Genomic DNA, 11,464 nt, shown 5'->3' on the forward strand with positions numbered 1-11,464 from the left:
CCGTGCGCAGAAGGAATCGTCAGTGGAGCCCGGAGGCGGAGTCGTGGTATCAAACTTCCGCCCAGACGACTGCGTCATTTTTGATGTATTTTAAATAGGCTATATTATACATTTCTACCTATAAAATAATAGGCTATTCTGTTTATAGAGCAATAATATTTTTGAAACAGCAAATTCAGTAGGCTAGATAAACTCAATATAATATGCCACTAGACTAGAAACATCTCTAAAATGTCAGAATCGGTCCTGCCATTTTAAATAAAGTTAAACTAACATTACAGGAGATCGATTTGCTGTAGACCGTGCTCTATAATTAATTAGTTGTCTATCATTAGTTTTGTCTATAAAATAATTAGTAACTGCCAGATAACGATCACCTGCTTTTTCCCGTCATGGCTAATGTTAGGCGTGTTATCTTAACTAATAACATTTATTAATTAGCTTATAAAGCCCACATTTAACGTTACCGAAAAAAGTACAGTGATCCGTCAGATCCTGTAGGTCAGTTAGGACAGTTTACTGCTGAAGAACTAATTTTGTCGGTGTGAAATAACACAGAAATCGAAAATTAATAGTTATATATCTTCAGTCTCCCCTCGAAGCTCCGACAGTCCTCAGAGATGCTGTCAGTCACAGCTGTCAGTCATGACGATACGCCCCATTTCTAAAGCATCAAATTGCTAGCTAAAATCAAACTTATCACAAAAACGAATAATTTAATATATATCAGCATGATAGCAACTACCCTAATTTACTAAAACCATCTTTCGGAAAATTTTATTTGAAGCGTAATTTATTTTTTGTTTTGACTCATTCCCGTTTGTTTGTAGAGGGCAAGGTTTATGCATCCAGCCACCAGGGGGCGATGAAAGAGCCCGCAGCTTCACTTTTCAGGACGTATGAGGCACACCCGGGCGTAACAGTTCAAGTTCAAGCGGCATTGCCGAGTGTGAGCACCCCTTCCTCTTTACTACTAGTTACAGAATGAACATGAATGAACATCTGAAGGTATGTTGAAAGTACAACTTACTGAAACGTATCATATGTTGTGTAATCGCTCAATCAGTGTTTCAACCGCGGAAAGACATCAATAAACATCAGTATTACATTTACCTCAGAAATGCCTTTCAGTGTCTACAGCTTGTTAGCTCACTACAGAAATTAACTCTTTCGCTAAATATATGCGCTAAGCCTATTTATTAATTATATTTTACTTAAACTGTTATTGATGTCTTAATTATTTAGTCTGTTTAAATAAATCCATTATGAAAACAAGTTATGACAGCCACTGTTTAAATTATTATATTTCAACAACGAATTGGAGAAACATAATTTTATAAGTTTATATAGAAGTTAATGTTAAAACTGCCTTGTGTGCAATTTACATGTTTACATAATTGTTTTATTATTATTATTATTTGAGTGTTGATGATTATATATAAAAATAAATAGCAACCAAATTTAATAAGTTTGGTTTCTGTTGTTAATTGTAACCTTTCCTAATATTATAGTAATGTGCAAGTAAGGGCTCCCTATATAGTTTACATCATTAGCAGAGGTAGATTTCTTTTTTTATCCTTAAAACTTTAATTATAATTGAATGAATTTAAAGAAAATATACATGTATGTATATGTGTGTGTGTGTGTGTGTGTGTGTGTATATATATATATATAATATATATATACATATATAGCCCATTACAATATTAAATTGACTTGTGAAAGACTTTTCCCACTTTAAATCCACTGGACTGAGTAAATAATTTTTTTTTTTTTTTTTTCCAATGCTAACACTAGATTGAACACATTGTGTGTGAGCGATATCTCTCTATCATATCTGAGTTACAAAGGCCACTTCAATCTTCCTCAGAGAAGCCTCTGCATTACTGGTCACTGCCATGCCCACTGACTCCCTGTTGTTGTTTTTGTATTTCATTTCACTAAGCTGCCTGAGCAAAAGGGTGAGCGAAAATCTCCACTAAGTCCTTCACCCTCTGCGCAACCCTCATAGATATTCTCCACAGAGATAAAGCAAAGTAAAATTGAAATTTTACAAGCGACTAAAAAGATAATACAGTTTGAAATAATCTTACTGTGCATGCTGAACGGTGTCAATAAACAAGCATGCTTAGAACAAAATGCTCCCGCTTTTATCTCAGTGAAAAATCCATAAAGTCTTTACTTCAAGCTGAGACAGAGGTAAAGTGGTTGTTGCTTTTATGTTTCACCTTGTTTTTCTCAAAAGTGAGACCCCATTTGGGATTTGAGAGGCATGCCTTCTTATGGTTGACATTTATCTTGCACATGTGAGGGATGGAGGAAAGAGAAAGTTAATAGAGAGTAAGCGTCATGCTAATCTTGCAGAGCAAACAGTTTATTCACTCGGCAGGACAACTATAATCTCGTGGCAGGAATGGACATGCATTTATGTATTTAGCTTATAATTTTGCTTATAATTAAGAGCATTAAATTTTTTTTTATTTAGTTAGACTTTAAAATTAAGCAAAAATAGTACAGTTCTCACATTTGTCTGGTACAACTTGAATTTTTCTCTGTAAATTACTGTCATGTACAAAGATTGCTACACCATTACTGGAGGCCTTATAAGGGGAAACATAGCTGCTTTAATTTCTTGCATGAATTTATTGTTATTTATTGTTATTCAACTGTTCAATTCAAAACTATTCAATTCAAAATCATTATTTCATTCCGTTCACCACTCCCAACCTTTATTTGATTTCAAACATTTTAATTAAAAAAGGTAAACAAATAGGAAATGTCATGCACAGGAGTACCTGAAGCATGACAAAAGGATACAGCGTCTCGTTCCCCTTCTCAGGGAATCATGGTAACATGCATAACCTGAGACGTTTCCTTTCTAATGTGAACTCGTGCTGCGTCCCCTAGAGGGTGTTATGGGGAACGGATCACCCATGCCACCCAATGCTGACATTAGTCAAAGACTCAAAGGATTACCCATCCCAATCTACATGCCAGCATCTGTCATGACTGATTCCCTACGGTCAGAGCCCGAGCTTGGCAAAGCTCAAGAACTTGGTATTCATAGGAAAACCTTTAAGGGAATATTGTCATAGACTGGAGCTTCTTCAGAACGGAGCCCTCAACAGGATGAAATGAGGAGGCTTAACTATGTTCTATGCCTAGGCCAGTTTCCCAGGAAGCTCAAGAGAGAGCCTAACCACTCAGAACTACTGTTCAGCAGAAACTCTTAAGGGTGGAGACCTCAGAAACTGACTATAAAAGCGAGAGGAGGCCTAACCTTACCCTAAGAAGAACAGCTATCAAGGTGGGCCCGAAAAGCCTAGCAACTTAATGTAGCTGGACAGGCAAAGCTCTGCAGGGTGAAGGCCTAATGACTCTATAAGGAGAGGAGGCCTAACAACACTCCACTTAAAGGGCAGTGGCCAAGGAGGCTCACAGAAAGCCTAATAACCTGGTGTACTACCTGCCTAAGCTCTAGGGACGAAGGCCTCAGCAGTGCGTCCTATGCCTATAGTGATAGCAGGTGTAGCTCAGGGGAGTCGAAGGTGTTCCATTTACAAGCAGTAACCAAGGAGGCTTGAGGGAACCTAACAACTTGGTTCCTAGCTGACAAGAGGACAGAGGCCTTAGCACTACATCCTACACCACCTAGGGACACCAGGGAGGCTCACACAGAGAGCCTGCAACTCACTCAGTACTACTGAATAACTTGGCTCTAAGGCCGGGTGTCACGTGTATGTTCTGTTTACCCCTGTTCTGTCTTGTCTGCATTAGTCCTCATTAGTCATTTTGGTTTCTAATTAAGTCTCATCAGCTGTTCCCGTTTAGTAGTCATTATCTGTGTATTTAAGTTCCTGCCTGTTCTGTGTCCTTGGTCAGTCATGGTTTATTGTAAGATGTTACTGGTGTAACCCGTGATGCTCTCCTGTTGGATTAAAGACTGTGGTTTCTGCTATTACCTTCATTGTGAGTTTTCTAAGATACCAGAACTGTAACACCGGGTGTCCACCAAACTGTTTTTAGCCAGCTGAAAACGCCAGGTGCTCTGCTGCAAATGCCTAGTTGTGGGCCCTTGAGAGCAGCACAGCATTTTTTCAGTTGAAAATCTTTCCTTGCTATGAAACAGAATATCCATGGAATTGTTACTAGTATCTTATTTCACAGATAGTTTGTTTCTGTATTTTTTCTATATAAAAATGTTGATACAATGTGTATTTGCCCTGGCTCTTGTTTTAAATAATTTTTTTCCCGTTATTATGCTTGTTGTTGTCATCTGTTGACATTGTACAAGCAGAATGTGGTGGTTGGTCAGTGTTGTATTTGTCCCTCCCCTTCTCCACTGTGATTGGACGGCTGGGTAAAAAGTGACAGTGATGAACACTGCGTTTTACCCAAAGTTGAACATTCTTCAACTCTCGGTGACCAGTAAAAAATGCTGAGCAATCAGCGTTTCAGCGTGAAATAGATACTCAGCTCCTCTTTACGGTCCTGCCGTTTTAAAAGATGCAAATTCCTCCATTAATGTCAGCTGCCTTCATAATAATCCTCTGATACGTGCAAGTCAAAATCACTGTGCGGCATAAATGATAAATCTATTAGGCAGTATCTTAGCGAAAGTGCATTTCTTCCTGTTTTCTCACATACAAAAAGTTGCATCGTATATGACCTAAGTGTGCCCCGGCCCGGATCGTTAAAGTGCAATGTGAGTTCAGGCTAGTGGGGGAGTGGGGAGGGGGGACATTCACGCTCAGGCTCGGTTCAAGGCAACCGTGCCTAGTGTGAGTACACCCTGAGAAGGCTCAAAGGGAGCCTGACAACTCAGCACTACTAGCCAGTCAAGCTCTGAGGACGGAGGCCTCAAATGGAGTTCTCAAATGAGGAGGCCTGCCATGTCCAATGCTAAGAATAGCTACCAAGGAGGCACACAGAGTGCCTAAGAACTTATTACTGCTGCCCCAGGCGGAGCTCCGAGGAGAGGAGGTCTCAGCAGAAACTCTTCAGCAAGAGGAAGTGACAGAGGCCTCAGCATGACAACTCTCTAAAAAGAGAGGAGGCCTAACTACGGTCAACACCCAGGACAGCCTACCAAGGAGGGTATCAGAAAGCGTAACTACTTCATATCGCTATCCAGGTGGAGCTCTGTGGAGTGGAGGCCTCTATAAAACGACTGTCTATAGCGAGAGAAGGCCTAACAATGCTCCATAGTAAAGGCAGTAACTAAGGAATCTCAGAGAGAGAGCCTAACAACTCGGTAAACTGCCAGGCACCAGACAACATATTCATAACCATCCACCTATGTCGAACCAACAGAAAGGCAGCTTCAGGGGCCTGGTGTAAACATGTGTCAGAGCCTCTAACATACCACACCTGACCTCAGTCAGGGGATGGAAGAGGGGTGGGGGGAAGGAGGCAGATGTTATTTAGCCTCTGGGACCCCAGAATACTCAGTGTTTACACTCTGGACCACTTCCCTGAGATCTTTCCTTCTCCCTTTGGTGTCACGCCTCCTCCATGCTCTATCTTCCAAAGGAGAGGAGCACAAGAGGCAGCGCTTACCTTCTGATCTTGTCTCTGTGTTTCTTTGACCAGGAAAAAGTCAGACCCCTTACCGTGCGTTTACACCGCCGCCAGCGAGAGCGTCAACAGTCGCCTTGGCCGCCCTGCCAACAACGCTGTACTGTTCTTTCAAACCGCCGCCGACGGGAGGGTCAAAGTAAATGACAAGTCGCGTCAACCAATCGGAAGCCTCTCAAGCGAGGACCTCTACATTCCAATTGGTTGCCGCCGAACCGCGTCATAGCTCATTACCATAAAGTTAACCTGATTTCAACTCTCCTCGACGCTCTCACCGTCCAAGAAGCGCCGCGCCGCTCTCGCCGGAGCTCGCCGCCGGCTCTCATTGAAAATGAATGACTAGCGTCACTTTGACGCTCTCGCCGCCGGCGGTGTGAACACACAGTTAGAGGCTTGATGTGCCAGCCTGGACTGGTATGGTATGAAGGTCTTAAAAGCTGTGGAGTGCATCTTCACCTCCCTAAACTTCTCAACAGATCTACTGAAAAGTTCGGAAGGTGAAACTGGTCCATCGAGGGAAAGAGGTTTTCTCTTTTTCCCCAATGTCGGCCAGGTTCACACAGAGATGTCACTCACCATGGCTGCCATATATTGGTAGTGTGTTTAGTTGTATGGAGATTTAAATCTGTGGCGCAGCTCCTTTACCTCCTCAGGTGGGAGCCCCTGACCCTGGTACTGGTCCTTCAGCAGGTTGGCTTGGTAGGCTTGCAAAACAGTCATTGTGTGCAAAGCCGCACCAGCCTGACCCCCAGCAGCTTAGTTGGCAGAGACGGACCCTTCAGTGTGGATGCCTCATCCATCGAGAGATAGCTCTTTGATTGGAGGCATCGATATATAACCATGGTCCTGCATTCCTTCCACATCAGCATAATTTGCATGCTGGAAAAGATGAATGCGGGCAGAAAAAGGCTTTCCCAAGATCTCTCCACCTCAGCGTGGAGATCTGGGAGAAAGGGAAGGCTTGTACGAGCTGAGCGGTTATGTCCTGATAAAAAAAAAAAAAAAAAATGCTCATCCAAATGGCTGCGAGTGAACCGATGCTGTTTGCGTTTTCACGGCAGTGGGGCAGGCGTGCTGAGAGCACTCGGACACAGCTTTACACTCAGAAGCTTCATCCTGCTCATCTTGGCGCGAAGCCAGGCTTGTGCTCGCTGCCGGATCAGACAATGTGAGCGATAACACATCATCCTGATCCAGCAGCTCACCCTCGTCAGCTCCATCTGCAAGCCCTTGATTTCAGTCTCCTACTCACTTCGGCTGCAGCAGGTCCTGAACTGCGAGTCACAGATGATTGTCCCAGTTCCCTCGAGAAAAGGGGAAAACGAAAGCGGAGTTTCTTCATAGAGAAACTCTCACAATGCACATAATCAGCCCCCTCAAGGACTGAGCGTGCATGCTCCTCACCAAAGCATGTAACATTTAATTTGTGTCATCAGGTGTCAGATAGCGCTGACACGGATAAACAGAATTTCTAAAGCTCTTAGCACTTGTGCTAGCCATAATACTTGCCTTTAGACAAGTTCAAACAAAGAGACTCCTGAAAACATGAAAGAGGATGATGTTTTTCACAGGTGTCCTCTTACACTCAAGGTCTCACCTGTAGTGACGTCATTGGCTGTTGCCGGCCAATGTCAATTTCATTGTACTGTTTAGACTCATTGTAACCCAGACTCAAATTAGTTAACACTCTGAGGTCTAAAAACGCGCCGGCGCGTTTTGCAGTTTTTTTTTTCACATTGCAGCAAAACAGACTTAAAATACTCCGTCATTTTTTATCATAGAGACATAAGTGATATATCAATTGAAAGTATAGAATGTCTTCTTTTTTTTGTGTACACTCACAATCAAAATAAAACTTTGTGCTTTTTAAAAATAAAGAAAATATACAGGGTGTGCTGTCCTGCCATCTCCGTCTCTGCAAACATCATTCTAAAAGGTCACTAAAAGTAACTAAAATAGACGGCTTATACATGCTACATGGACATGAGAGATATGTCTTTGCAAAGCTTTAAGTGTCTACTTTTAAACGAAACAAATAAATTCTAAAAAAAATATTCTCCCTTTATGTAATCAGTATAAAAGTAAAGAGATGTACTGTTTCTCCTGTCTTACCTAATTATCTTTAATGTGTGCCCGCCCACGCGCAGAGCGCTCTATTCATAAGATAATGAGCTAAGGCGATCTATGCAAACTGTAAACGCCCCTAACAGCGTCTTAAAAAGCATCAAGTTTCATCAGATTCATTCGCTTTCCTGCGCGTTTGGAAGATGGCACGCTACTCAGGTGAGCAGGCTCTTCAGTGGTCCTGGACAGTGAGGAAGAGTTCACTTTTTCCTTGGAAGAAGAACACGACTCTGACGATGAACGTCTGTATTTTGAAGAGCGACTTGATCCAGCTGAAGATACAGTTTCTGATGAGTAAGTGATTTAGTTTTACTTAAATTATTTTACGTGTTTTTTCTATATAAGCGTACATATATATTTGCCTTATATTTACATCTAGGCCTATCTATATAACTCTATATAACTTTATCTCATAAAAATGCTTATAAATAGAATGCTTTTCTGTTGATATACTTAAATTATTTGACGTGTTTTTTTATATAAGCGTACATATATATTTGCCTTATATTTACATCTATCTATATAACTTTATCTCATAAAAATGCTTATAAATAGAATGCTTTTCTGTTGATATTCGACTTGTTATTAATATGCATAGATACGTTGGATACACGCGTTAGATCGATTAACTGCATGCAGTTGAATAGCATATTATGATAGACGTGAATGTGCTAAAATATGCTTGGCTGTGAAATGCGCGAACGTGTTGCTATTCACTAAATGTGCTAACTGATATAGCAGACTGTAACGTTTACACATTCGCACACTTTGTCCGGTAATGGCCAATTGACAGACATATACAGCATGCTTGTATACCTGTTACTTTCCTGTCCGTTATGCATAGGTAATGGTATGAGAGTAGTATCTTATATGCTAATAATAACAGTTTTTTTTTTTTTTACAATTTGTTTTTTTTAGGAATGTGGATCCATCACTCTCACATTCACCTGCAATTCCCACTAAGAGGGCACCCAGCAACACAGGCGGAAATGAGAAAGAATAAGTACATGTTCACCCACTATATGGTAGGCCTATGTACACTACCGTTCAATAGTTTGAAATCGGTATGATTTTTTAAAAGAAGTTTCGTCTGCTCACCAAGGCTACATTTATTCAATTAAAAATACAGTAAAAACAGTAATATTGTGAAATATTATTCCAATTTAAAATAACTGTGTACTATTTAGTCTACAGTGTCACATGATCCTTCAGAAATCATTCTAATATGAGGATTTGCTACTCAAGAGACATTTATTGTTTACAATTGTTCAGAAATGTTTCTTGAGCTGCAAATCATCATATTAGAATGATTTCTGAAGGATCATGTGACACTGAAGACTGGAGTAATGATGGTGAATATTCAGCTTTGACATCACAAGAATAAATGACTTTGTGAAATATATTTAAATAGTACACAGTTATTTTAAATTGGAATAATATTTCACAATATTCCTGTTTTTACTGTATTTTTAATTAAATAAATGTAGCCTTGGTGAGCAGACGAAACGTATTTTAAAAACATTAAAAATCTTAGTGATCCCAAACTTTTGAACGGTAGTGTATGTATATATCTGTCTGTATGGCTTTCTTTCTTATGCGTGCACAATATATTAGCATTAGTGCTTGGTAATGTTAATATATACAATAATAAACATTATATTAGTATTAGTTATTGATGATGCAAATAGAATAGCTCCTTGTGTAATAACCATCTCACTGTTTTTTTTTCTCCAGCTATAGCCCTAATGAGAGTGCTCCAAAACCCCTTGCAAAAAAGGCCAAGAAAAACATTCAGACAAGCAACAGGCATTCAGCTCTGTCATGGAAAACAGATAATGACACTGACATGGTTCCACAGACTCTGAGATTCCTACCTGCACGGGAACCTGGACCACAGCTGCGTCCTGCTGATGAACACACTCCTAAGAGTCTCTTCAAAATGTTTTTTTCTGAGGATGCAGTTTCAACTCTATGCCAGAACACCAATGCTCAGGCTGCCAGGGCAGTTTCAAAGGGATGTAGATATAAATGGACAGATATCAGCATCGGTGAGATGTACCGCTACATTGGGCTGCTGTTTTACATGGCTATGGTGAAGATGAGCTCCATCAGTGACTACTGGCGACAGGACAGTCTTTTCTCTGTGCCTTTTCCTGCTACAATCATGTCAAGAGACAGATTCCGTACCATTTCATGGAACGTGCACATGAGTCACCCAGATGAAGACAAGGAGAATGACAGAAAGAGGGGAACAGCTGATCATGACAGTCTTTTCAGGGTCAAACCTCTCATGGACACAATCCGCCTTGCTTGTAAAGCAATCTACCATCCTAAACGGAACTTGGCTGTGGATGAAAGAATGGTGGCATGTAAAGCAAACACTGGAATGAGACAATACATGAAAGCCAAGCCAACCAAGTGGGGCTTCAAGTTGTTTGTCCTTGCTGATTCATCAAATGGATACACTGTGGACTTTTCTGTGTACACAGGAAAGAACAACTTTCCCACAGGCCATGGACTATCATATGATGCGGTGACATCTCTTCTGGACTGTAAAGTTTTAGGCTCTGGGTACCATCTGTACATGGACAATTTCTACACAAGTCCTAAGCTCCTGAGAGACTTGTTTGCCATGAAGTTTGGTGGCTGTGGGACATAAAGAGACAACAGGAAGGACTGCCCTCGTAATGCAGCTAATTCACTCTCCAAGAAATCTGCCAGAGGATCCATCAGGTGGATTCGGGATGGAGCTCTTGTATTTGTCAAGTGGATGGACACACGAGAGGTATCTGTCTGTTCTACCATACATGCTGCTTATAGTGGAGACACTGTGCAGAGGAGGGTGAAATCACAAGGAACATGGAGGACAAAGACAATTCCATGTCCTGCACCTGTGACTGCATACAACCAACACATGGGGGGTGTCGACCTGTCTGATCAGCTGATACAATACTACACAACACAACACAAAACAATGAAGTGGTACAGAAAGATCTTTCTACACTTCCTGGACATTGCTGCCACAAACGCTTTCATCATACACAAAGACCTTTACGGTAACATGACCCATAAAGAGTTCATAGAACAGCTGATTGCAGAGCTCTTTGGTATGTCGTCACAGAAAGCAGCTCCAAAACGGACCAAAAGTGACCATGTACCGGTTCCAGCAGCAGAGCTGACATCAGATGCAAGGAATAATGCTACCGCTGGTCGTCGGAACTGCATGCTTTGCAAAGTACAGCTTGGTAAAAGGCAAGACACACCTTGGAAATGCCAGGCATGTGACATTTACTTGTGTCTTCAGTTGAAAAGGAACTGTTTTCAAAAATGGCACACAGATGTGTGACTGTTCAGATTCTCTGTTCACCACCTCTCACTGACCATTGGGCTGCAAAGATTATCTATATGTGATCAAGCAGGTTATGTATAGGGTGTAAAAGTGGGCTTTTTTTATAAACCTTACCTTTATTTGCCTGTATACACAAAATGTGCCTTTGACCCTAGTTTATATGTGGATTATATTGTTAACTTTATTTTAAATAAAAAAGAAAAAAAACAATGATGTGTCTTGTCTTTGCATTTTCTTAGTTGACTCAGTCACATTCCTGACTGAATGGCTCATTATGCGGCTCATTAGGGGCAGGGTCTTAATCTCCCCAGGTGTAAATCACTTCATTATTCATGAGGAGTCACACCTCTTCGCATATGGCCTAGCTAAACAAAAAGTGTCTTAGAAATTTAAAATCAATACAATGTTTTATGT

The 11,464-nt window shown here is 40.9% G+C and overlaps 1 protein-coding gene across 1 annotated transcript; it reads left to right on the forward strand.

The window, feature by feature from the left end:
• Positions 1-7,754: 7,754 nt before the first annotated feature.
• Positions 7,755-11,260, forward strand: LOC125264648 (piggyBac transposable element-derived protein 4-like). The gene is made up of 3 exons (XM_048184190.1): positions 7,755-7,995; positions 8,620-8,700; positions 9,436-11,260. Exon 3 carries the CDS (start codon positions 9,548-9,550, stop codon positions 10,358-10,360), a length of 813 nt encoding a protein of 270 aa, XP_048040147.1. The 5' UTR covers positions 7,755-7,995; positions 8,620-8,700; positions 9,436-9,547; the 3' UTR covers positions 10,361-11,260.
• The last annotated feature ends 204 nt before the right edge of the window (positions 11,261-11,464 follow it).

This window comes from Megalobrama amblycephala, linkage group LG3, assembly GCF_018812025.1.
Source record: "Megalobrama amblycephala isolate DHTTF-2021 linkage group LG3, ASM1881202v1, whole genome shotgun sequence".
In the NCBI taxonomy this organism is placed as follows: domain Eukaryota; kingdom Metazoa; phylum Chordata; class Actinopteri; order Cypriniformes; family Xenocyprididae; genus Megalobrama; species Megalobrama amblycephala.

What these genes read in the sequence shown, in the direction of transcription:
- LOC125264648 (XM_048184190.1), top strand. Translation starts at nt 9,548, where the DNA reads ATGGTTCCACAGACTCTGAGATTCCTACCTGCACGGGAACCTGGACCA.